This window comes from Passer montanus, unplaced genomic scaffold (assembly GCF_014805655.1).
Source record: "Passer montanus isolate IOZ18808 unplaced genomic scaffold, ASM1480565v1 scaffold36, whole genome shotgun sequence".
In the NCBI taxonomy this organism is placed as follows: Eukaryota; Metazoa; Chordata; class Aves; order Passeriformes; family Passeridae; genus Passer; species Passer montanus.
In genome coordinates, this window is record NW_024368374.1 from 6794305 (window position 1) to 6821459 (window position 27155).

Here is a 27155-nt window from a genome sequence, read left to right on the forward strand (position 1 = left end):
GGCCCAAACCTTTTCATTTCGCAAAGCACCCCAAATTAAAATGGCAACCAGGGAAATGCCGGCACTGCGCGGGGTGAGCCGAACCGCTTGTGCCAGCCGTGGCCCCGGGAAGCGCAGGCCAGCAGCGCCTCAGCCCGGGGCTCCTCCGCGCGCAGGAGCCAACCCCGGGCTGGGGGACACGGAGCCCCGAGCTGGGGGACACGGAGCCCCGAGGGTCTCTGCCCCGAGGTCAGTGCCACACCGCCCGGGGCACGGCCACACACCCACGGAGCAGCAGCCCCGCGGCTACCGAGCGCAGAGCCGGGACCGCCAGCCGGAGCCCCCCGCCCCGCCGCGCCGGGCCAGGCGGTGGGCGGAGGGCGAGGCCCTGCTGCCACCACCTCCCCTCTTTCCGCCCGCCCTGTCAGGCACCGCCTCCTCCTCCTCTCCTCCTCCTCCCCCTCCTCAGCCGCCTGACAAGGGGACGGGGGCGGCAGCGGCGGCGAGGCAGCAGCGGGGGGTGGCAAGGTAGGGGACAGCCCGCGAAGCTCTGCCGGTGCGGGCTGCTTCTCGTCCTCGTTCTCCTGCGTGCGGGGTGCTGAGGACCGACCATGGTGAAGGTGTCGTTCAACTCCGCGTTGGCGCAGAAGGAGGCTGCGAAGAAGGAGGAGGAGAACAGCCAGGTGCTGATCCTGCCGCCGGACGCCAAGGTGAGGGCGGCGGGGGGACCGACCCTCCGGGGCCCGGCGGCGCCGGGCGCTCCGCTCCGCTCCGCTCCGCCCCGCGCGGAGCCCGGGCAGGGGAGCGCGGCGGGGACGCTGCCGTGCTTTGTACGCCCCTTGCCCGCGGCCATGGCCCCGGGCGGGCCGGGGGAAGGCTGCGCAGCGGTGCGCCCCGCCGCCCCATCGCCTCACGCTTCTAAAATGGCTGACAGGGCGAGCTGCTCGGCTCCGCTTCTCCCGACTCCGGGGATCTCTGTGCTGGTTCCGTTTTTCTGTTTGTTTGGTTGGGGGTTTTTGTTGGCGTTTTGTTTTGGAGGGTTTTTTTTTTTGTTAGCCGCTACAGCGCGTGGAGCGCGGCCACCTCGGCTCGGGGCCGGCTGCGCTCCCGCAGCCCCTGGCTGTGTCGGGCCGGCGCTGGGAGCGGGTTTGTGTGGACAGGGCGGGTCGTGCCCCCCGTTCCCCCCGCTGCGATTCCCTCCGGCCGCCCAGCGGGGCCCGGCCGGCTGCTGGCGAGCTCCCGGAGCCCGGATGCTCCCGGGCAAGGGAGCGCTCGGAGGGTGAAGTTGGGGGCTCGGCCGCGCTTGTGCCGCAGCGTGTTCGCAGAGCCTGGTGGTGGTTGTGCGGTGCGGAGAACTTCGCCTCGGAACTTAAATAAAGGAACAAAGAGCTGCCTCCCCCCGCCCCAAAACAGCACCCAAACTCCGGGCGCTGCTGTCGCCTCCCCTCTGCGAACAGCAACGAAGCAAAAACACCAGCGGCTTTTTAAGTTTTTGAAGTACAAAACTGCCTAGAATATAAAGGTTTTTGGTTGCAATTTCTGTGCTCCCGTAATCAAAACCAGTTTTTAATTCGGAGTAGTGTAATTTGCTCTAAGCTCTTTCAGAAGGGAATGAAAACTTGAAAAATGGCCAGCTCCACATAAACAGTGTCTTGCTGTTTTCATTTGCTTTCACAGTCTCTTGTTCATCGGGCCTCTGACTTACCAGATTGACTCTTCAACAGTGATAGTGTTTTTTAATTTCCTAAATCTTTGTGGTGAATTTCTGTATGGGAGGACAGTATCTGTTCAGTTTGTGGCGTGAAGTTGTGCCCTGGTGCAGGTTTTGCCGTGATTTTGATGGAGCCGGGTTCTTCACCTGCAGAATCCGCTGTCATTTCACAGCAGAGGGGAGCCAGAAAGACCAGAAAGGTGACATCTCCCTGATACAGCAAGTGGTTAAATTTCACACTTCCTCTGAGCATACTGCGCTTTCGGATGAAACTCTGACCAGAGTATTTAAGTCTCTAGAACAGTGTGCCACAGCAGACGAGACAGTATTGTTGCTCAGATTGCCTGCAATTATACAAAATCCATTAGATGCTGGTGTTCCTAAGGGAGTGCTATTCTGTAGGAAGTAGTGGCTTCCCTGAGCCCACATTAAGCTGTAGAATTCCTTCCTGACCCCAGGTTTGGTGGTCAGTTTGACACCAAGCACATAAGCAAGACACAAGCTACGATGTTCCAGAAAATGGGTTCTTCTTATTTCCTTGGAATCCAGACCTGCCCTGGATGATGTTTGTTTCCAGATAGCCTACCAAATTGGGCTTGTTTTTCCGCTGCTAAACAAACAAAATACATCTGGCTAATTGTACACTGGGGAACAAATCCTCCCGACCCTGTCCAGATACTGACGGAAGCATGTCGTTTGACTATGATTTCCTTAATGTGGAGCTGCAAAGTCTAGCAGCTGAGGATGACATACAAGATCTGCCTTAACTTTGGTTTCCTTGCCTAGAAATGAGACTTGTAAACATTTATTAACCGGGTCAAAAGGCGGTCTGATCTCACAGTAGCTCCTTAAAAGTTTTTGCACTGCTGTCAGGGGATGAACACGCCTGAATGAAGCTTGAAACACTCCTAAAATAGCTTGCTAGGAGGGGATGCTCAGTACAGATGAAAATTCCAAAAACAAGCAAGCACTCTTGAGGGACAAGTCTTTGACATTCTCCTTGACACATTTCTATCTTTTGTCTGCAGAACTGCAGACCTGCACCTAACAGTGTGCAAAATTCTCGAGTAAGCTTTTTTTGATCTTTTGTGTTTCAAAGCATCAATAAAAGCAGACCTGGTACAGTAGCGTTGTCTGTAGTTTTTGTAGAACAGGCTGTGCAATCCATGCAGGATTAACAGTAATGAAACAAGCACTGCCATGTAGCTCTAGAGGTATTGTGGTTGTTCAAGACTGGGAGCTTATTTTCAGATCTTTGGTTGGGGGGGGGCAGGTGGAAAGGAACTGAGGTCCCTTGTAAAACTTGATACCTTTGAGGTAAGTGCAAGATCCACGCTTTGAACTTTGCCTTCTCAAATACAAGTGCATTAGAAACAGATCTTCCCCCACCCCTCCACAACTTCAATGGCCTATGCAGCTCTTTGGAGGAAAGGGGAGAAAATAAACCACATCTGACAAATGCATTATTCACATCACGTCGCTTCTGGAAAACCCTTCGCTTCAAGTGAGGTTTGGAGGCAGTGTGGGAATGTATATTGGAGGAAAGAATTCTGGTAGACTGAAAAAGGTCACGTTTCCAAAACAGCATATATGGGACATTTGTTTTCCCTTCTCCTACATTGTTTCTGTAGGAAAATAATTAGATCTGGCTCACAAGTGTAAACATGAAAAATATTGCAACATTTTATGAAGCTTGCTTTTATGAACAAAGTCCTGGAAGGCATTCTGGACTGAAGTAAAGGGAAAACCCTAAGAAGAGGCTCAACAGAATTGCACTATCACAATTTTATTACCAAGAACTTAAAAATATTTGAGGCAGAGATACTAGTAAACTAGTTGAGATTAATGAATAAAGCCAAATATTCTGAAATGTCAAGAAAATAAAAATTCATGGAATGAGCTTTTGGGCTAATTCTTTGACAGTCTTGTTCTGCGGCTTTTCCCAGCACAGTGCCTTGAAGACTGCCGCTCTGCCATTGCAGGATTACTCTCAAATACATAATCTTCCAAGGACTTAGCAAAGAGCATTTGCAGCTAGAATATGCTGATGATGCAGCATAGAAATACTCTTGATTTTGCCAAAAATTGCCCAGTAACCTCTGATGCAGATACTAATCGGAAATTAATCAGGGAAGGTAGGACAGGAAGAGGCAAGAAGAGTAGGGTATGTGTCACAGAAACAACATCTTAAAAAAAAGGTTTTGCAGAAGGCAGTGGTCTTATGCTTTGGAGTATGTTACTTAAAAAGGAGTTGAAAAATCTAGAGTGCTAATCCTGTCTTTGCATAAATCACTGCTCGGTGTTATGGCATGTAGCGAAAGTGTCTCCATAATTACTGTAGGCAGCCATTACAACTGTTTTTGTTGTTAGGGTTGTACTTCTGTGCCATAATTCTTGGCCAAAATACAGAATACTCCTAGTGAAGGGTCTTAGGCCACATTTCATTTTCCATTTTGCTCATTGTCTTTACAATATGACCCAGTTTCCCAACAAACAAACAATGTGCGGTCTTTGAACGTTTCTCCCTACAATAGATCTTTGGAGGGCCAGAGATGGTTCTGAGCATAGCTGAAGTCTTCAGACATTTTATAGAGGCCATTCAGTAGATGGCCTTCCCAAAAATCTTCGTGCCCTCAGTGACTCAGCTGTTGCTCCCTTCTGCCAGGTTCAGTGGCAGCCTTTTAAAACTATTTTTCTCTTTTTGGGGTGCTCAACATGGTGCATCTTTACCACATCCAGCTTTGGTCACAGAAGCTGTGGATTCATGTGCATGTATTGTGGCTGGCCATTGGTTAACTGCATGTGCACAGTGTTCAGCGTGAAAGTGAAAATGTTAAGAATTTTAAAAGCAGCAGCTTTCTGCATTTATTCCTTATAAGAACATTATTACTCTGACCTTTAAAATTAACCTTCTTTTTTTCACTTTAGCTTAATCTTGCTAAAGCATACTAAAATAGACATTTTTTTAACACAGAGTAAAGGGATCCAGCTAGGAAATGCTGTTGAGCAACAACTAGTGAGCACTATTTTGCTGTGCAGAAAAACCCTCAAATTTTGTGTAATTTGTGTTAAATGTTTCTGAAATAAAGGGATTAACTTTACAGGTTTTTTTACATATCTAGATATATATATATGTATACAAAAGTTACTGTATCCACTAATAAATAGTCTTTTGCTTATTATTTTGCGGTCAGGAAAGCAGGTTTTCCCACTTGATGGAATGTCCCTGTAGCTGGGTGGTTTCGCATTGTTTTGTTTGGTTTTCATTTCTTTTTTTCTTTCAGGAGTTTCTGTATTCCCATTATAGGCTTTCTCCAGCCAAATTTTATAGGCCTTACACCAAATGCCATTGGGGAAAGAGCAGTCTTTGTATTTTCCTCTATTTTCTGTGATGCAACTAGGTCATTAAACCAACCAGCTTCTGCTATCTGTCAGAGCATTGTGGAGATTAAGACATGATTATTTAAAAGAGGACCAGAAGTAAAAAATCCTAACAGAGTAAATTCTCTCCCCCTTCTCTCAGATGTTGCTAAAATTTTAATGAAAATCCCCCAAGCCATAGATGAAAACCCTCCAGTTTCAGGCACAAAGAGTACCCAGGGCTCGTTCTGTTATTTTATTTGACTGAATGGGTACCCAAAAGCATAAATTAGGGTAAATTGGGTTTTATTGAATAAAATTTGTGTTGTTAATGAGGAACTCCTTCTAAGAAAAGAAGCCTTGTGGCTGATACCTTTCCCTGCATTTTTTTTCATGATGACTTTGTGCTACTGGTTAAGTAGTGCAGCTTCCTGAACATAAGGTAACTGTGGCCTTGGGACTTTTGGCTCCTAACGCTATTCCTTAAAGGCTGCCAGCAATTGAGACAATACTAAAAAACCAAGATCTCTGAAAGTTTGTGGTGCTCCTTTGACAGTCTCTTGCTATTTTTAAGTAAGTTCAGGGATTTGGAATTACAAAATCCAGAATGTGATCTGGAGGAGCTGGTGTCATCCCCCAGCAATGGGCACGAACCTGTGGGACAGAGCAGCTCTGTCAGTGCTCCATATCTCACTTCCTTTTCTGTCTCTCATAACCTCCTGACCTGAATAACAAATTCAAAGCTGTGGTTGAGAAATTTCCCAGAAGAATTATATTTAATGTTTCAAACAGGATGTATTCTGCCAGACCTTTGTGATAACTGCTTCGTCAGTTGTTTGTAACATTCACGTTTTTGGCTGACTGAGCAAGAGCTGATGGCTGTGCCATACAGCTCGTGTGAACTCAGTGCAGGGATGACTAGAGAGAAAACGTGAATACTTTTGCAATTCTAAATAGTTTCTCTTCAGTTTCCCAAACTTTCACTTGGCTGAAACCCCTTACCCTAAAAATGTATTTGGAGAACTTTTTTTCCCTTAATATCATCATATGGAAGAGTTTGTAATTAGATTATGCTTTATTTAGTGCAGTATCTAGAAAAACTATCCTGCACTGTAATGTATTTCTACAGTAAATGCCAGAAGTACTTCTCTTATGTTCACTCCTGTCTTTCTGTGCTGCAGTGCTCCTTTTGATAAGCCTCAAGAAACTAGTTTAGATATTAATGTTGCATAGCAGTATGAAGAATACCACTTAAACAGAGGCTGTTGAAATGAAAGTTCTGTTCAATGGGAATGATCAATTTAAATTAGTTAATTTCTGAAGATGTGGATCAAAATGAAAAGCTGAGCTGTCCTGTGAAAATCATTTGAAAGAAAATTTTCTTGGAATCAGCAGTATTTTCAAGGGAAATGATTTCGACTCATTCCATTATAATGAATATTTAATCCAACATGTGAACGTCTATTTCAAGGAAAGTTTAATTTTAAAATGTAATGTGTACATATGTTTTTCTTCTGTTAAGTATTTTAATGAAATGTTTGCAGTTGCAAATGTAACCTAACACTTGTAGTTGTATAGACTATTTTCTATAAATCTATTTTCTTTGTTATTTATGTAGGTTTTTTCCTGGGTTTTTTTCTTTTTCTTTAGTAAATGTTGATGCTAATAACAGTAAATGCATTTTAGTAAATGTTGACACTAATAGTCTTTGGGGTGGGGAGTATGTAAGAATGGTAAGCATACTTACCTCCAGTAATGTTTTCAGGTAACTGTTCTGCAGTTGTGGTTTTGGAATATTTATCAGCTTTATATGTATTTTCTAGCCAGTAGCTACAGGCATCAGATAGCTCTTCATAAAAAGAAAATAGCCCTCTCTGTGACCCTCAGGAAATACCTTCAAACACAAATACTGCATTTTCAAGTCCTAGTATTTTTAAATATTCTTTATTCTCTACTTCCAAAAACATTATGACATTTAAAAAATGTAACTACAGCTGGGATAAGTAATTATGTGTTTTGTTACTTATTGCACAGATTCCTTTTTCTTTTCCCTATTTTTTTCTCCCCTTCCTCCCCTTGTGCTATGATTGACAAAGGTTAGCATTATCTGCTTTTAGTCTCCTGATCTGTATGAATAATACAACATTCATTTTCTTCCTATTTATGTATTGCTTTTTATCCTCAGTGGAAATTACTTTGAATCTACAGATGAAAAGCATGCTAATTTATAAAATTCAGATATCTGTCCTAATTTTACAGATGTGGTAAACCAAAGGAATGAGATAATTACTAAGATTGAGCTCTGCAGTGAAGTCAGAAATGGTTTTGTGGCAGACATCATGTGATCTAGGTAGGGTTTGGGCCACAGTGGACATACAGAAAAGCACTAGGTCATTCCTAAGTGGTCCATGTGTCATCTACAAGCAAGGGTCCTCTATGCAACAGCTGTAGAAAATTCATCATGACAAAATGCCAAAGTCATATTTACCCAACAGTTATTATAGAGATCCTGAAAAAAAATAAATTGATCTCTTGTTTGTCCTTTCCATGTAGTGTCAGAGTGTGTGTGTATGCATACACAAATATTTTTCTAAATTTTTCTAAAGTTGATATATTATTAAGTATGCAATACATATAATTTCATGTATATAAACACACATAAAAATAAAACCCACAGGCATTTTAAGAATAGAGTTCCTTGAATGCAAGTCCTTGGTTAATTTGTGGTTGTGTTTGTCCTAGTGTTCAGCAAACTCCTGCTTTGATGGCAGCTTTCTGCTCTTTTGTGGGTAGAATGAGATGGTGGAGTGACTGTGAAAAAAGAGGAGGCTGGAGAGATCATAACTGGGAGGGGTGGGTGATCTCTGGGGTGGATCTCACATAGTTGCTGAATCACTAAGGCCTGCTTGTTTATTTATTTATTTTAAAAGATAAAGCCTACGCAGAAATAGAAAACCCTTGCACTTACACATTTGAAAATAGCAGTCTTGCGAGGTTGTGAGGCCAAACCCGACTCGGAAGGTGCTGCACAGTGCAGTGAGCAGTTTTGGGAAGCTCTTGGTGAGGTGTTTGAACCTGGCCAGGTCTGTGATGCGGCAGGGTGTGATGCCACCAGGTGCTGGGCACTGGAGTGTGTGCTCCACTTCAGACTTGGAATAGTCTAATTGCACTGAAGCCCTTCAGTTTGTTACATCAGTTTTGTCTAGAAAGAGGGCATAATCAAACGTCAGCCTTCCAAGGTCAGCTCTCCTGTGCTGATACTCATAACTGCTACAATTAAATGCTATTCTGTATTTGCATATAGAATGGTTTCCACTCAGAGAACTGTGCTTGCTGTTTAGGTACTATGCATTCTAATTCACTAATACATGCATTAGCAGATTGTATGTGTTTGAGAACAGGGCTGCCATTCACAAGAGCCTCAACAGACTACAGTCTGAACAAAAATGGGCTGAACAAAATCTCATGAGTTTCAGAAATAGCAAATGCCAAGTCCTATACCTGGAGCAGCCTCATCCCAGCCATCAGGATACACAAGGCACCACCTGGCTGTGAAGCTGCTCTGCTTGAAAAAGACCCAGGGCTTCTGGTGGACAGTCAGCTGGATGCTAGTCACTGGCATCACTGAAGGCTGAGAGCTCTTTAGTCCAAAAAAAGTCAGCAACAAACTGATGAAAGTCCAGCAGGGGCCACCACAATAGTCAGAGGCTGGAGGTTACACCCTGTGAGGAGCGGCCAAGGGAGTGGGGCTTGTTCAGCCCAGAGATGAAACTGCTGCGGGGAGGACTTAACAGCAGTCTCCCAGTGCCTGGGGACATGACTGAAAAGACAGTGGTCATAAATTTAAAAAAGAGAGTTTCTGACTGATAGAAGCAAAATATTTTTCAGTCTTGAGGAGAACTGAATGCTGCTGAGGAAATTACCCGGAGAAGCTTTGAAGTGTCAGTCTTAGCAGTTTTCAAACCTTGACTGGTCAAGAGCCCTGAGCAACCTAGACAGGCTTCAGAGTCTAGCCTCCTTTGAAGCGAGACTACAGACCTCACAAGAGGGTTTTGTGATGCTTGATTCTGCTTTTGAGAGAAACTGAGACACAGCCTTTGTAACGTGCTTGAGATGACATACCATCTGTGGCTGAACTGGGAATAGAGTTATTAAATTCCGAGGCTCAGTGGTGCATATGTGCATGCTAATGAGATCTCTTGGGTGAAAGAGCCAATGCCACTTGGGAAAATAGCCTTGAGAGAAATCTGGGTTAAATTCACATAGCGTTCCATCATACTGATGTCTGAGAATCAGGCAGTCATAGGAAAAAAGAAATTTCAGATATAAGAATTGAGCCGGGTAAGGGAGAAACGGACTGGAACAATCAAGGTCAAAGAGATAATTTAGTATTGATCCATTTAAAGTGGAATAGGAACCTTCTAAGTTCCTGTTTTCAAACACTGATCTCATTCAGGATAAAGATGAAAGAAATACTTCATTAAAGTTATAGATTGATTTAGTGTAGTTTTTGTGAGTATGGTAGGATGTAAGTCATTTGTAGGTCAAAAAGTGCAGGTGGGTAAAGGGTTTATTTTGGCAATGTTTAAAAATGAAGTATTTTTCAAAATTGGACGGTTTAATGAAATGCCATGTTTGGTATGCTGTAACTGTAAAGGGTGTGGTGATTTTGTTTTCTGAAAGCAAAATGCATTCTGAACAATGTCCCATATGACTTCTTAGGCTTGAGGGGTTTTGTTTAAAAAATTAATCCCTCTTGCCAGATACCTGTACAAACTTTCTACCTGCATGTTTTGGTCTATCACTTGCAAACTTGCACCAGAACACTTCTCTTTCCTTTAAATATGTGAGAAGACTAAGTGTAGAATGCAGAACAAATTTCTGTCATTCCAGTTTGTGAAAATATGTAGAGAAATTCAGCAACATTAATATATTTTCTAAATAAACCTGATTTCCACCCCAAGCATCCAGACATTTAGAGGCAAGACATTTTCCAAATATTGTAGGTTTTGTTGAAGTTTTCATGGCAGGGAGTGGGGAGAAGGCAGAAGAATTATAAAACTCCAAAGCGAAGTAAAGGATGTGTGGAGCTTTATTACTTGTCTAGCACAGACCCAGCTCTCCTGGAAGTCTGATTTTTTTTTTCCCCTTAAATGAAGCAAGTGGTTAGAGTTATTTGTTAATCCTCATCCTCTATAGTATTAGTGTTACTTAAAAACTGTAGATGTGTATCACAGAATGGCTGGCATTGGAGGTCATCTGGGCCAGCTCCCCTGCAGCTGGTTGCTGGGACCACCTCCCGTCAGTTTCTGAGTATCTCCAAGGATGGAAGGCTCCACAATCTCCTGGGCAAGCTGTGCCAGTGTATGGGGTCATGCAGTAAAAGAAGTGTTTGATCGTGTTCAGTAGGAGTATAAGATGATATTAAGGTCCTGTGGTGCTGATACCTGTACAGAAGAAGACCCAGGAGGGCAGTCCTTGCCCTGAGTGTTTGCAGTGAAAGTGCAGGCCAAGAGGCACAGGAGTGCTGTGCTGGTTGATGTGGCTGACCAAAGTCCTGTGGCCATAGCCCAGCTCCTCTTCACCAGAGCGTGGTGATGAGTGGTTTATCTTGGGGCAACGGTGAAGGGAGGAAATGGAGATAAGGAGTGCCCAGTTACTCTGCATGTGACAGATACCGGAGAGCTCTGCTTTGGGTGGGGAAAGACACAAGGGTCTTAGACATAGGATATGTGCCCAGAGAAGGAAGCTGGTAGGGCTTGAAACTGGACAAAGAGGAACAACCTGGGGAACACGGTTTGAAGAAAGTATCAAATACAGTGTGTGGTTAGTTGTACACTTGCTGTAGACAGCCTGGGATGAGGATATAGCCAAAAGTACAGGTGAATCACCTTTCAGGCCGTTTAAGTACCCTGTCACTTTCTAATCCATGTAAGACCAGAGCTAACAATGACTCATCTTAATGCTACTCCAAAATTTAACCAAAACAGCAATTTGAATAGTTAGAGGCTTTTTCCTTCTTTAGCCATCCTCTTTAATTGTTGACTGCCATCAGGTTTTGCAGTCTCTTATCTCAGAAATGAAGGCAGTGTTTAGGTAAATCAGGATTACTAATGGTTGGGAGTTGCTGGATTGCTCTCCAGGCTATGCTTCTTTTGTTGTCCCTCTATCACATAGCTGTGCATGAACTGCTGATTCCTGTCCTTAACATTCACTTTACAGTTGTAATATTCCTTTACTTCCTGCAGAAAATTTGAACTCGTCATGTTCCAACATGTTTCTGAGTTTTATTTCTTGCTCCTCTACTCTTGCCTGTTTTCCAATTTTTGTTGTCTCTTCACCTCTGTCTCTCCCAATACTTGCAGCTGCAGCTACCTTCCTACCCACCAGCTCTCATTCCCCTTTTAAGATGATCTTGAGCTGGCTGCTTATACTGATGTTTTTATTCTGTTATAGTTACAATGTTTGAATAATGAAATGAGTCATTTGACAGACACTGTATATTTTAATAAAACTCTCCCTTTATTTCGTCAAAGATAACATTCAACCAATTAAAACAACCTTGGACTTTGAACTTGTAAAGCTCCTGGAATTTAGTTTCTTCTTACTTCTGGATTTCCTAGTGCTGTCTAAAAGATTTTGTATTTACAATACTATATCAAAGACCATATACAGATGCGAGAAATAGAAGAAGGGGTTAATAGTACCAACTGCCTAATGGGTAGTTCTAATTGATTTATCTCCTTGGTTATTCAGGCTATGCGACTACAGTGAAGAGCAGCACAACTGAGGTCGTGTTTTCATGTTGTTCTTTAGGCAGAGAGCCTTTGGTCGGATGGACAAGTCCCTGTCCATCGTGACCAAATTACTGGCAGTGCTGGCACTGAGAGGTTGCAATGTTCAGATGTCAGCTGTATATAAGCAGCCATAGCTTGTTTTTCTGGACAAGCGAGAAATCTCTGAAGCATCTATCGTATATAGAGTGGTTTTTTTCCAACTAGCAAGTTAAAAGATGACTGTACTTAAAATTTAAATTTAATTTTATTAGTAAGCATAGAATTGCTGTTTTAGAGGCAGATCAGTATGATCGCCTTCCAGATTGGCAGCATCTGCCAAGTGAGGAGTCTTGCAACAGCCTGCATTAACTTCCCATCTGCAACAAGTAATAAATAGAATACCAGGCTTGGAGCAGTCTTCAGGCAGGAATACCATCGAAGGAATGCAGAGCTCTTTCTAAGTTAAGATCATTTTAAATTGACTTTCTTTTGTGCGGATTTTCTACAGATGTCGTATTTACAAGTCAGAGCAGGCGAGCCTGACCAACAGCATTCAGTTTATACAGCCATTGGTCAGTATTTTATTTAAAGACTTTTTAGCTTCTCTCATTAAAAAACACTTGTAGGGAGTTATCATTAACTTCCCTTCTTCCCCTTCCACTAATTAAAGCTGCAGTTGGTCAATATTTGCCTTCAGGAAACTCAGTCTGTCCTACTGTGTTCTGTCCATCCATGTGAGCTAAGTGGCACAAAGAGGACCTTGGAGGAAAAACTGTTCTGAACAGCTTCCAGCCAGTTCTACCCACATTAACTGTAAGCTTTTATATATGTGTTTGTGTATATGTAGTAGATGTTATTCTCACATGCATAATTATGGATGTTTTGTGTATTATGCTGCAGACATTTTTAGTAATGTTTGTAATACTCAGTAATGCTCTGCATCTGGTTTCTCTGTGGATCAAAGACTGTTTGTTCCAAAAGACATCTCCCCCTCCCAAAATTATTTTTATTGCAATCTTAGCTATTTTTAAATTTGGGACATTATCTTTTGCATGGCTGTCCAGCAGTCATACAGTATTCTGGACTACTCACAGCATGTTATTCGTCATATCTAGTTTAGATAGATGTGTCCTTAATTTCTGCAAAGGAACAAGGTCTGATAATCCTCTCACTCATTTTAATATGAACTAGACATATGCCTTGTAAGTTTATAGACTGCTTTACTTTTATAATGTTAAAGCAATTATATTCCACTATGTACAAAAAGCCACAAGGGGAAAATCTAAGTAATTATCAAGTCTAATTATACCCATTTGTGGCTCAGCATTGGAGCTTCTTAGAATACATTTGTGATATTACCCCAAACATGAATTTGGCCATTCTAAAATACAGCATTTATTAAAAAAAAAAGTAGCATTAAAATGAAACTGAAAAGAGCAAGAGAATATATGGCCACTAGGCATTAATAAGTGCTAGTGTTTGCAGGTTTATGGGGTATTAACATTTTCTTTTTTTTTAATTTACTAGTATTTTTTTTAATTAACTAGCAGAACAGTTAATGCTAATTGTCATAAAGATGTTCTTGTGTACATCTCTCTGTAGTTGAGAATGTTCTGATAAATAGTTTGTGGTATCATGTGCCCATCTGAGAAGTGTTTCATGGTTTTAGTAAGAAGGCAGAGAGCAGTTTTATATTCACTGCTGTGGTCACCAGTGAAGGGACCTGTTCTGAAAACTGCAGTCATCTTGTCACTTCTTTGGGAGAAGACTCTAGATTTGAATCTTGCTAGTTCCAAATAATAGAGAATTTAATACTTGTTTTCTATCTGAAAGGAACTTACTACTGCAGAGCTTGAAGCTATTCAGGTTGGGAAGTCCTGAACCGTTTCATTTCAACACTGTAGGATTTTGTGTACAAGTGGCAGAGAGATGCTTCTGTTTCATGTCTTATCCATGGGAAATAGGCTAATCAAATGTTTTCCAATTAGAACAATCAGCTCATCAAGTGAAAGAAGCCAATTTTGTGCCTGCATCCAGTTCCTCTTAAGGCATTTTGCATCAGAGATTAATTTTGTGGCATCACCTTAAGGCTGAGGATTCACAAGGGAGTTGAAAGTACATGGGGCAGGGATGAAGCAGAAGAAAGGAAGGAAAGAGACCAGGACAGTAATTATTTATTACTGCTCACAGAAGTAGAGAGGCGTATTTTTAGAGGTCAGTCTTCACCTCAAGTACATGATGCTTTCTTTTGTGAGATACCTCTGGCAGTGGAAAGCTGGGCTAGAGAAAAATTAGTCATTGAGGCTGCAGTGTCATGTTGTGCTCTGGCTTCAGAAGTCAGTGCTGCTGCTGGGGAACAAAGTGCTGTTGTAACCATGTGGAGAGAAGCGCTAATTCAGCACTGTCCCTCTTAGTGGGGATCTGCTTTCACTTAATGGGGTTTTTTTCAGAACATGAGTCACCTGGAAGGAGGGTGAGCATCCATTGTACTTCCTTCTTTTGCAGTGCAGAGGGTCAGATTTTTATAGCAAGGGACAAATTATTCTTTTGGGTCAATGCAGCCCAAACAAAGCTGTTATGGCAACAATACTAAAGCTTAGAGAGCTTAGCCGTGGGTCAGCTACATATATCATTTGGCTTCAGTAAATTATTTATAATATTTTAATTTAAGCTGGTTTTAAACTGCTTGGTAATGTACTTAGTTTTCAGGCTAGGAAGTAAATTCTTTGTTCTCTTTCAGTAGCATAAAATCTTTTCAGTGTTGTCAGTTTCAGGTTCTACTTGTGCTAAGGTGCTGTGCTTTCTTTCATTCATTCTCCTAAGCAGGAGCCTCAACTGGGCTTGAACTCTTGGCCTGAATTTAATGGGCTGTTTTTGTTAGGCTGGGGACATATCAGTGATAGGCAACTGCAAATACAAAATAGCTTAATGTGCCACCACAAGGGACACCTTCAGAAATAATAATGATAGTCTTTAACTAGTGGTAAAGGATAAAAGAGTTGTATTAAACCCATTGTTTACATCTGTCATCTCATGTATCAGAGGAAAATTATTTAAGGTGGAATACTGATAAACGTGTCTTTCAGGTTCCTCCTAGCATAGTTAAAGAGTAAAAGTTACTTTCTTTTTTTCTGAATATTTTGGTGGCTTGTGGAAAATTGATCTGACATTAACCCCCATTTCCAGGTAGGTGTTCATACACCGTGGGCCTTCCTCATCATTTCCCAGGTGCATGTTTTCTTTATCTTTCTGGACTTACAAAATAGTGAAAAAAATGGAAGAGGCAGTTATTCCATTAATGGATAATTCTGGTTGAAGTTAAAAAGGTGTGGGGGATGAAAGCAGGTCTATTCAAGAATAAAGATACTGTTTATATTCTTCACTGGGAAATATTTTGATATTGTATCCCAAAGGCAGATTGCTATCCCTTTTTCTGGCTGTAACTTGGAACAGTTTAAGTGACTGTTATTACAAAAAGTTTCAATCAGATGTCCTGAGTGCTTTGAAATATCTAGGGAAATAGTTACCTAATCATACAGGGCAACATAAAAATAAAAATCCTTGGTTTACCTGGTTTAGATTTATAATTGAGATGATTTATGGAAGAATCCACAGTGACTCTCAACATGACCTGAGAGTTAATTAGATTAGCATGGGTATTATGTCCTATTCTCAGTCTTTGCAAAGAGCCAGGTTAAAAATCAGGCAGCTAGTAATCCTGTAATTTTTTACACTGAATTCCTTAAATAATTGGTGTTCTAAAAGTGTTAAAAAGTTGTTTCTTGTCTTTACATTGTATCTTTTCAGTCCACAGTGAATGTTAATTTGCTGATTTCACTTTGCCTTGTGATGTATCCCAGAAATGTTGGTTTGAAGGGGCCTCTGGAAGTCATCTGCTGCAGCCTCCCTTTAGAAACAGGATGGTTGCCAAAGCAAGATTAGCCATGGCTTTCTCTAGTTGAGTCTTGAAAACCTCCAAAGATGGAGATTTCACAATCTGATTTACTGTGGTATTTAGCAAGGTAAAGTAAAATAAAATGTGTGAAATATCTTCAGTTTGACTCCAGATATTTCTGAATCAGATTTTGGCAGCCGTTGCCTGGAAAAGAAGCTGCATTGCCTCTTCTGTATGAAAGGTAATTGCAGTGTACTGTAAAGGTGGGTTTCACATCACATAATTTTAGCTGCATATGAATTAGGCACCTGCTTTGTTAACCAAGGGATTTCCCCCTGTAATCAGTGAAAATAAGTAACTACCTCCAAAATGGTACTTACCCTTCTCTGGGATAGCTGAGTCATTCCCAGGAAATGCCACTTTCTCCCACCATTTACAGGGAGGGTCCCCTTTCCATTTGGTGTCAGACTTGCTTCAGCCAGATAAGGGGAATTCCTTCCTAACTGGGCCAAGGCAGCTGGGTAGTGTCCCCACACCTTTGTTCAAGTGGGGTATCACCTTAATTAGCAAGTGCAGCAAAAAGACCCAACACATCAGGCAGAACACTGGCTAACAACTATGGCTGTCAAAGCCTTCTAAAGCACTTCTGTCCTGCTCTTCCTCAGTTTTCTGGTTTGGTGTTTTATTGTTCATTCAGTCATAATGATTTTGCCCCATTGTCCTTCTACATTGTTGTTTTGTGGTTGCAAAGGGGTAATGAATTTCTTTGTATTTATTTGAATTCAGATGTTTCCCAGGATTATCCTGGCTTGGAACAGGGTAGCTCAAAGTTGGATGTTTAAATTTTATTATTATAATTAATATAATATAATTAGTATTATAATTATTGTTATCGTTGTTGTTGTTATTATTTTCTTTTTTACTCCGTATATGAGTTACACAAACACTTTGGGGGAGGAGAGAGCTTTGTAATGTGGCTGATAGAGGAAAGATTTTGCAAGCAGCAGTTTATTGCTTAGGATGCCTGTGGGGACTGCATGGTTATGCAAACTAGTGCCCTGAAGGGGAAATATCCTGTCATTCCTTGAGTATTACACGAACAGCAGAGAGAGCAGAAAGCTTCCTTAACAACAACTTACAAAGCATCTTTATATTTTTTTCATTCCCACCCTTGCTATTCTCCAGCCAAGTTGTGGTAAGGGCTGTTTTGTTCTTATGGAACAACATTGGAAAGGATATATTTTGCTCTTACTAGCTTTGATCTCTTGTTGGTTCTTTGGGTTCACATATTGCATATACTAAGGTAAAACAGAATCTGACCTTTCTGAGTTGACTTCCTTGCTCTGCTGTTGCTGCATGGAGGTTGCCTGAGAATGCATATTTTTCTTTCTGCAACCTGGGAAGTGGCTCACTGTGTATTATTAGGTATTTCAGTAGATTTTGTTACATTTTACTCTTAAGTTTGCTGATTTAGTCAGTTATGATGGCATTAAAAGTACAAGTTTTACTAAACCTCAACTTAAATTTTTGTTTTAAATTTTACCAAATAAGCTGAGTTTCTAAACACTGGTGCTGAAGTGTGTACAGCCTTTTCTGGTGGATGCAGTGTTTCTGTTTGCTGAGCCTGAAGTATCTGCTCTCTCCCCTCCTTGGGAACAGTGTGTTGAGGTCCCTCTCTGATGCCTTGCAGGACCCTGAGGACCCTGTGCCTGTTGGACAGAGAAGGGCCTGGTGCTGGTGCATGTGCTTTGGATTGGCCTTTATGCTGGCTGGTGTGTTCCTGGGTGGTGCCTATCTGTACAAATATTTTGCATTCCAGGTAAGTCACATACTCATTATGAGAGGGCTGTTTTTCTCTGTGGGAAGAGGAGCAACAGACTGTTCTTTTTCTGTTACATTTAGAAGAGGAGGAACAGACTAAACCAAAGGAAGTAAACTGTTTTTTCTTTCCAAAACTTCATGTTTTCTAAAGGCTAGAGTTTTACCTTCTCTGAAGTTACCTATCGGCAGAGGAGGGCAGAAGTGAAGCTGGCAAATAAGACAGCAACAGTTTTGAAAACCTCACTTTGCAGAGAAAAGATTGTATCTAAATAGGACTTGGGTTTAGGAGCCCCAGCGGTGTCCCAGATTTTTATCTACTCTCTTTTCTTTTTTGCAGTGCCAAATACTGGAGGTGGATTAACCCCTTGAAAGCCTCCTTGTTTGATCCCAGTTTCCTAACACATGAGGCACTGCTAATGTACAGGAAAGGAGCTGCTTGTGAAAGCACCGTGGCGACTCTCCCCTTCCCTAGCCTCCACATGGATAAGAAATATGGGCCCTGCAGGGGACTTGGGAAAAGCACAGTCAGTGTGCTTTAAACATGCCCTGTCAAGTCTAATCCACACTGACAAGATTAGTCCTCTAACAAAATGTATTTTCAGTCTTTTAACAAATAGCACTGCTCCAAGAGGAGCTCTGTGAAGGCAGCAGTGCCAGGGAAGTGGAGCATTTACCTGAAACAGGGGAGATCTGAGTTAAATACTGTCTCCCTTGGGGGGGTTGTCACTGGGCAGTGCTGGATGTGCTAGGCTGTTGCCCAAGTGGTGGGAGCACACCCTCCCTGCTTCAGAAACTGCTGGGGTTGCAAGATCACAGAGCCAGAAAGGGAGAGGGTAAGCGAAACATGAATCTCTCTAGCCCACTGGTTAGTGTACCTAATTATAAGATAAAAAATCATGTTCTTGTCCCTGATAGCAGGACTGTTGCTTTTCTCCCATTTTCGTAGCTGCTAATGTGGAAAGCCAAGTGATTAAACTTGAGAAATTCTAGCTGAACTTGCAGTTTGTAGTCTATTTGGCTATCACATTAACCAAATTTACAGGGGATAAGTAGTGTTGCAAATGATGATGCTTAAACAGTGCAGCTCATCCCAGTGGGTGGATTAACGAGCTGAGGAGCTGAAGGCCCTGGTGTTTCTAATGCACATTTCACCCGTGCCTAGCACTGGATGCTCCACCTTTCACCTGCCAGTGAGAGGAAACTGAAAGTGCCATTTAATTCAAACCTGTGCTGCTTGTTTATGAGTCAGATCTGCATTAAAGGAAACATTCAGGAATTGAGCTGACATTGCACTGAAGACACATTTTCAATGTAAAATTTTTAATTGATGACATGTGCATATGCAGAGTTCTGTATTTCTAAAATTATTTGGTGTAAATTTGGTACATGACTTCCTCTCACTCAGAACTGTATTTTACACTTCACTTAGGTAGCCTGCCACATGTACTGTGGCAGAATGACACAAATTAGTTATTTCAATTTATCTTTTTACCTTTTTGTCTCTTAAAAATGTTCAAAAATTATTTTAAAAACTGACCTTCCAGACTCTTGAAGTCTTGTAAAACTAAGCAACTTCACAGAATAGTTGAGTTTGGAAGGAAAGTCTTGATGTCATCTAGTCCAATCCTCTACTGCAAGCAGGACCAAATTTAGAGTTAGACTTGCTTTTTAAAGGTGATTTGGATGAGTAGTTTTAATGGTTTTATTCATAATTTTGACTTTTAATAATTGAACAGTTAGATTTAACTGTTCAGATTTAAATTAGAATTTAATAATTTTACAGTTAGATCATAATTTAAGAATAATAATAATACTACACATGTGTGTAGCTGTAGGAACTTCATTATCTTTCTAAAAATACATGGAAGACTGGATTTTAAGAACCTGCTTTATGGGATACTGTTTTCCTTGAATTCAGGCGAACTCCTTCTGGGTTGAATGTAGTTGAGGTCCTGTTGTTGATAGCAACTGGCTGCTGCTTTGGTGTATGAATTGAATTAAAGGCAAAAAATTTCATTTAGTCTGACAAGTTTTTCTTCAGAGAATATTACTTTTAAACTTCTACATTACTGATCTTTTTGTTGCTGGGTTGTTTTCTATTTTTAGCAGGGTGGCGTGTATTTCTGTGGAATAAAGTACATTGAAGATGGCTTAAGTTTACCTGAGCCTGGGGCAGAGGCTCAGACTGCTCGCTACCACACAATTGAGCAAAATATTCAGATCCTGGAGGAGGAAGATGTTGAGTTTATCAGTGTGCCAGTCCCTGAATTTGCTGATAGCGATCCTGCCGATATCGTCCATGACTTCCACCGGGTAAGAAATATATCTGAAGAAGTTGAAAGCATTTAAAACTTGAAAAATGTTCCCCCTCAGTCATCCCGATAAATATACTCATTTATTGTGGTGGGGAAAGCAGAAGGGTGGGAGAGGCAGCAGAAATGTTTTGATCAGCAGCAGGCTGCAAGCAGTTATTAACTGGGCATAAAGTACAGCATCATAGAGTCATCATCAGGTAGTGTGTAAACCACCTTTTGTAAATACAGTTCTGTTTTTAGAAAGGGAAAAATCTTGGATCTGTTTGCTCTCCTTCATATGAGGAACGAAAGAGAATATTGTTGTTGCTCTGCTGAATCCACTGAGCCAGAATTTGACCAGCTGCTGTGGTGCCAAGGGAAATTTGGAAAGGGCTGAGATAGCTTTGACATCAGCTTGGAGGGGTTGGTTTCATCTGATGTCACTGGGTGTGTTCAGGCACTCCTAGAGGTGCTCTCCTAGCATGGCTCAAACCCCCAAAGCAGCAGCAGCAGGAGAAGGACCACAGAAGACAGCTCATTTCCCACATGCCCCAGGAAGCCAAAGTTTAATTTCTTTGTGCACCACAGGCTACTACGATTCCTGGAGGCACTGAACTGGGGTTTCAAAGCTGTCTTCCTTTTTTGGAGAAATAACCTTGATTGATAGAAATCATGGTAATAAATTTCTGTTAAGGCAGTTGACAGGCCTACAGCTCTCAGTGTTAAAAGCAGCTGCAAAACAATTAGACGCCTTCCTTTTCTGTATCAGCATGGTTGGAGCTATCTGATGGCAATGAAATGTTGTACAGCTGGTTTTCAGGAAGCTAAATCTCTGTGAACAGTTGAAGACTTCGCTGAACAGCTTTTTTTAAGCTAAGCTGAAAAAGAATAGGGAAGTGTCCTATTTTTTTTATGCAAACTTCAGAGTTTAAAGTGCTATCTATCAAATATTCATAGCCAGATTTGGAGGAAAACGTTGCTTGCTCAAGCTATGTGATTCAAATAATATTTCAGAATATATTTAGGGACCTTCTGTTAAGAATTAGAATAAAGACTCCAAAGAGGGAAAACTAGAAAATGAAAAAAGAAAGCAGCACCTGAGAAGCAAGTAAGAACAATATCATATTAAAAATTTACTTTTGGATTTAATAAGTTAAAGGCTTTGCTCTAAAGGTCAGTGCAAGGGTCATTTTCCATAGATACAGCACTTGCTCCATGTAATAAGATTGGCTGCACTGATGGTTGCTGTCCTGGCATCATTTTGACTGCTGGGCTCCTGGTACTCAGTATTTTGTATACATACACAGCCTCAGAGCTTTCAGCAGCTAGAGATAACATCTTCTTTAGCAAGAACAGGTGCAGTAAAACACAGCTCAGTGAACAGAGCTACAGGATTCATCAGGGTAATTCCCTGGGCTTTTTATCAAATAATGGCAAATACTGCAGTTCAGGTACTGTATAAAGATAATAATTCAGCTATGCATAATCATTAACCTTGCCAGTCAGTCATATTTTTGAACCTAAAACTACTTTTGTTGCATTATCTGTAGCAATTTTTTCCTTTTGTGTTTTGTTCTTACAGCAGCATTTTCTCTGTAGACTATAACAAAATATAAAAGCGTGAAGATTAGAGCTAGGTTTTTACCCTGTTGTTTCACAATGAAGGCACTAAGCATAAATGAACACTCCTCTTGTTTCCATAACAGCTCGGGTACACCTTTGTAGTTTCCTTGCATGGTGCATTTGAGTTCCTCATGGCCTGCTGCCTTGCCCAAATCTCTGTCGAAAATATAAACTCTCATCAAGGCTGCCCTTTTTTTGTGCTTTTACTTGCCCTTAGATTGGAGTTTGTTGGACGGACTTTACAGTGAACAAAAGAATAATTTGAAGAACAGCACAAGGCAATAGCAGTTCAGCAACATCTGTTTGTCAGTTTTCTGATCTTCTTGTTATTCTGATTGAAATAAATGTTTTCTCAATAGAGACTCACTGCCTATCTTGACCTTAGCCTGGATAAGTGCTATGTGATTCCTCTGAACACTTCAGTTGTTATGCCACCAAAAAATTTCCTGGAGCTGCTCATCAATATCAAGGTATGATTAAATCACAAGGTTTTTTTTTTCTTAAGACACGAACAAGTAGAAGTTTTTTTGTTTTTTTTCCACTTCTGCAGAACTCTGACATTCACAAAAGGCACATGATTGCTAGAGGTCTTTGCAAAGAGAAGAAAAGTCTGTAACCTATTTAGACAATGATCTACAGTCATGAAGGAATCATTAATTCAGAGGAAGGCAAAAAAATCTGATTTTCTTCAGTCCTAAAAATTTGGCTGACAAAACCATGTAAATGTGATGTAACTGGACACTTTGATAGTAGTCTGTGTTTTCTAATTTGTAATCCATTGTGACTGAAGTTTCCATAAAGCACTGGAGTGAGACTGGTTAGCTGAGAGGCACGGAGTAGATAAGACTGGGAAATGCTTTTTACAGGGGCATTGTTTAAAGCCTGGGTTTGGCTCCCACTTCGATCCAGTGGCTTGAAGGTGATGCACACACGAGATGTGTTGGATCTGCTGTACCCTTTACATAATGTATGCTTTCAGTTGCTGATTTAAATAGTATTTACCTTGGGTCCTGGCCTTCTGGTTTCTTCACAGAACAGCAAAATAGTCCAGTGGGGAAGAGAGCTGATGAAATGTGGCTAAGGTTTGGGGAGAATGTTTTAATATTTTACTGGGCTTTTGTAACTTTAGAACAGTTACATCATCTTTGGGTTTGCATCTTTCAAAAAAGGCATTGGAATTAGGACTCCAGGAAACATTTTAGCCATCTCTGAGTGGTTTGTATGTATAAATAAATTTCATGTGAAAATTTACCACAAGTAAGTCCTTTGCTGCTTTTTTGCTTCCTATTTTGAGACTGGCTATTTAACCACATTTTCATTTCCTGTACATAAGGATGATGTGGTGTCTGTAAAACTCAGTGACCCCATTTTTTTAACTTTGTCTGTGCTGTTTTCTTTCCAATTTTAGATCACACAAATTCCACTGTTAAAATCTGTTAATTTCCTAGTTTGTCATTAGTACAGAATCAAATATGCTTGGTTTACAAGTAAGAGGATAACCAGGCATTACACATTTAACTGAAAATCCGTGCAAAAGCAAACAGTTTTGATAATTGTCCCCAACAGTGGGTGCCCTAATTTTATGAGACATCTGCTTAATTCTCATTGTATTAACAAATGCTGTGGGCATTTGATGTCACAGAAAATCAGGCTAAACGTTTGTAACTGGAATTTGGAAAACTATGCTGCAGATACGTAAAGTGAATAAATACTGTCCTGCAGTAACACTGGTTGCACCAGCAAAAGAAAAATATGAAATTAATGTGTTATTTTCATTAAAATGAGCTCTGAATACATGCAGAGGGCATTTTATGTACATGGAGGAGCTCTGGGCTGTTCTGGTGTTTAAGAAATACCATAATTTTAGGCTAAAGTTCCACATTTCTATATATTGATACAGTTTGCTTCAATGTGCAGACATGAAAGGCCTCCTTTGTTTCTTCAGGAAACAAAACTGAAACCCAGATATATTTGCTCATCCACCTCATTCCTGCTGCTGAGCCAACTGGCTAATTTTAACTGTACACAGTGCACAAGGATGTCTCAAAAATGATGATATTTGTGGCTATGCTGGATCCCAGTGCTGGGTAATTGCTCCTGCAGCAACTGGGCAGAGGAGATTGCTGCACTGAGTTTCCTCTCTGCCTGTGCCACCCAGGGAGGACTGAGAAGGCTGAGTCTGGGCTGGGCTGGGAGGTCCTGTGGTTTGGAGGGCATGAGCCCAGGAGTGTCCTTGCAGGCTGCCCCCCAAGTCCTCAGCACTGCTGCCCACCCTGCCAGTGCCCTGCTGTGCTCTGGCACTCCCTCAGGGCTCCTTCCTTAGGTTCCAGGAGTTAAGATGCAGTAATTTGCAGAGATTTAATTACAAAATAATGAGTGGGATGATTTGGGAGAGTGATGTTTGCTAGGCTGTTACTTAGAGAAAAAAAAGTTGCTGTTGTTTTCTGCACAATATATATTGAAGAAAATATTCATAGTTTATTCATTCATGCAAAATTTAAAGTGAATTTTATGCAGTCCTTTCTTTACTGGGGATAATAGCATTTAGTCAGCTTCTCAACATGTCACTGGAGCTGAAAAGATTATCTTGTTTCACAGCAGAAATTTCAAGTTGTTTATTGTCACTAAAAATACAGAGATCTTTCACAACAGAATATGAACTTGTTTTCAAAATAGCTGATCATTCTATTTTTAAAAACAAGGAACACCCTCTTTACACTGCTATAAATTAGAACCACTCTTAATAAGATTTCTTAGTATTTTTAAAAATGGATGATTATTTAATAGCGGTGGTAGAATCTGGCTGGCAGCTAAGTCTGTGCTTCTTCAGCTATGTACAGTGAGGTGTGCACAGAGCCAGATTCTTATGTGGCAGAATGATACTGGAGGGTCTAGAGAGGGCTTGGAAAGCCTTTGTATGTCATCATGGCTCTCCCCTTTTTGGTTCTGCCAACTCCTGCTTGGGAGCTGTTCCCATTGAGGTCTGATGGGCTGTTATTAATTAAGTGAAAACTTTGGATGATAAGTTCTGAACTGGCCTGTGACAGTGGGTACTCCTAGAAAAAAAACCTGCTGAAGGCTGATGTTACTGTAGCAGGACAGCAGTGGGCGTTAGCATCAATGGAAATTCTGTGACTTTTTTGCATGTAATTGTTACATGTTTCTGTACTGCAGTAAAGTTTGCACATTTAGAGTGCAAGTCAGTGGATAATACATATTTTGAAATAATTTGAAGATACATTGAAGAAAAACACTGCAAAGTGTTTCTTGTGTACTCAGACCATGAAGAGATGGCTTTTGACAGAGCTGTTACGTTTTGTTCAACAGGCTGGAACATACTTGCCTCAGTCCTATTTGATTCATGAGCAGATGATTGTTACTGATCGCATTGAAAATGTGGATCAGCTGGGATTCTTTATTTACCGCCTCTGCCGCGGCAAGGAAACCTACAAGCTACAGCGCAAGGAAGCCATGAAAGGTAAACGCTCCTCCCGCGGTCTGGTGTGGTGGCAAAAGCTTCAGTGATGCCTGAGTGTGTTCAGAGAAGACTCTAATTAAAGCAAGGCTTGCTTATTGCACTGATCTGCTCTGTGGGCCTCAGTGGGTCTGATATTTTCTTGTGTAGGTGTGCAAATAAGTCGTGTCATGGTGCAAAAGTGCTCGAGGCCCCAGTGACCTAGGAGTGCCAAATTGTCTGTGTGTGTGTGTGTGTGTGTGTGTGTGCATGGGTGTCTTTTCTGGAGCTCAGGCTTTCATTGATGCTGTCCTTCAATCTTGAACCCTAAACCACCCACCCCATCCCAAACCAAAGAAAAATCTTTAATAGAGGAGAAGCTTTAGCCTCGTAGTCCAAGTACAGAATTGTGGGTTCTTTTTGTCATTAAAGCCATCTGTACGTTGTTAGGTGTCTTCCTATTTGTGTCAGTGAAATGCCAGTAGGAGCTTGTCTTCACAGGAAAATTGTAGTGCTTGGTACTTTTTTATGGAAAAATGGCTGAAAAACATTTGGAAGAGTCTTGAAGAACTGTTAAATATTGCCTTAAAATTTGCATTCAGATTTGCTTTTTAGTGGTTTGGTTTTTTTGCTTTTTGGTTGTTTGATTTCTTGTTTTGTAATCTGCATGTGGTGTGCAAGTGCACACCAAAGCAGTTTAATTGCTTGCGTCATATTGTGAGACCTGACTGCTTGGGAAAACAAAGAGAAGAAATACAATTTATAAAAGCAATTTAGATTGATGTTTGAAAATGAAAAAGTTTTAATAGCAAAATCCAATTAAAAATTTAGTATGTTTATCCTGTAGTAATAAATGTCACCACAAGCATTTTTACAGATGCACAGAGAGGGAGATTGGGAACTGATCTAAGTTAAAAACTAGCCAGTGGGGGGTTTTGGCAGGTTGGTTTTCACTAAACCAGTACTGGAATTTGGTTACCACACTTTCAGGATCATTCCCTGCTAATTGATTTCCAGTGTCTGAATGTCTGTGTGTGTTTTGTTGGAGTGGAGGGTTGGAGAAGGGTAGTTCTGATTTCTGGTGACATCTTATCATAGCAAACATAAAACTTCAGTCTCTGATGTACCTCAGCCCTTCTTCTCTTGACACTTTGTTGTTCTTTACCAATACAACAGGAATTCAGAAGCGTGAAGCCATCAACTGCCGAAAGATTCGACACTTTGAGAACAAGTTTGCTATGGAAACACTCATCTGTGAACAGTAATGAGGAATAGTACTGTTACAGGAGATTTAAAAAGTACAGTATGACCCCACCCTTTGTATTGTGTGCAGTGATTATTTTTTAAAATCTTCTTTGATGTAAGTAGTGGACAGAGCTTTCTGCTGAACACACCTTCCATACTTCTCATCTCATGACACATGTAAAATCAATACGTTTTAGTTTTCTCCTTATTTTCAGGTGTGGTGTTCTTCTTATATTTGAATAGGAATTGTATAAAGACTTAGTTGCTAGTGCATTTCATGTGAATCTCAAATACTAGGAAGAAGAAGAAATCTTTGAAATATCCACCAGTTTTTAAATAAGTAAAATTGAAAAAAATTACTAATGTACAAATGGACTGCAAGAGCTACTTCTAACTGTAATATTATCTGCTATATAGTTTGTTACAGCTTATAGACAAACCTGTATTTGACTCTCCTAACCAAGTGCAATTTGTTTTGTTCTTAAAATATTGTCATATTTACCTTTTTGAGATTGATTTCTGACTTGATGTCTTAAGATGGCGTTTGCTGTAACAATCTTTTAGAAAATAAAGAAGTAACTTATGTTACTAACTTGTATATAATCCATGTATGTGCAATGGAAAATAAACCTTATAAACCTGTTTGTCTAAAAGTCTTGTGTGTTCTTCTGGATTCCAGTGTAATAATAATCTAATAATCTACTGGATTATTTTTAAGAAGGGACTACAGTTAAAATTAATGCGTTTTACCTGAAGTGGTGTTTCTAAAGATAGATTAGATGGCTGAAAAATGAAATATGAACAGAGAAACATGTTTTTCTGTCCCTTTTCAATTAAAGGCAATACTGTGGTGCTTGCTGAAATTCTGGATGGGTATTTGCACAATACATGTGATCAGAGTATGATCACAAAGCTGATCTAACATGTTGGTAATGTCTGAAATCCCTATCCTGCATATTTGTCAAATGATGGGCATCATCCAACATATCCCATGAGT

The 27155-nt window shown here is 40.9% G+C and overlaps 1 protein-coding gene across 2 annotated transcripts; it reads left to right on the top strand.

The window, feature by feature from the left end:
• Window positions 1-440: 440 nt before the first annotated feature.
• Window positions 441-26811, top strand: ITM2B (integral membrane protein 2B). 2 transcript variants are annotated; one of them, XM_039716598.1, is made up of 6 exons: window positions 441-689; window positions 17412-17540; window positions 19652-19855; window positions 21819-21929; window positions 24787-24937; window positions 26090-26811. In XM_039716598.1, exons 1-6 carry the CDS (start codon window positions 591-593, stop codon window positions 26176-26178), a joined length of 783 nt encoding a protein of 260 aa, XP_039572532.1. In that variant the 5' UTR covers window positions 441-590; the 3' UTR covers window positions 26179-26811. The 2 variants fall into 2 exon arrangements, with proteins under 2 accessions (XP_039572532.1, XP_039572531.1); XM_039716597.1 differs by having other exon boundaries at window positions 443-689; window positions 19649-19855.
• The last annotated feature ends 344 nt before the right edge of the window (window positions 26812-27155 follow it).

Excerpts from the sequence above, each read along its gene's own strand:
- ITM2B (XM_039716597.1), top strand. The coding sequence starts at position 591 with ATGGTGAAGGTGTCGTTCAACTCCGCGTTGGCGCAGAAGGAGGCTGCG. Across the intron at positions 19,856-21,818 it reads TCGTCCATGACTTCCACCGG|AGACTCACTGCCTATCTTGA; the intron begins GTAAGAAATATA and ends TTTTCTCAATAG. Across the intron at positions 24,938-26,089 it reads GCGCAAGGAAGCCATGAAAG|GAATTCAGAAGCGTGAAGCC; the intron begins GTAAACGCTCCT and ends CCAATACAACAG.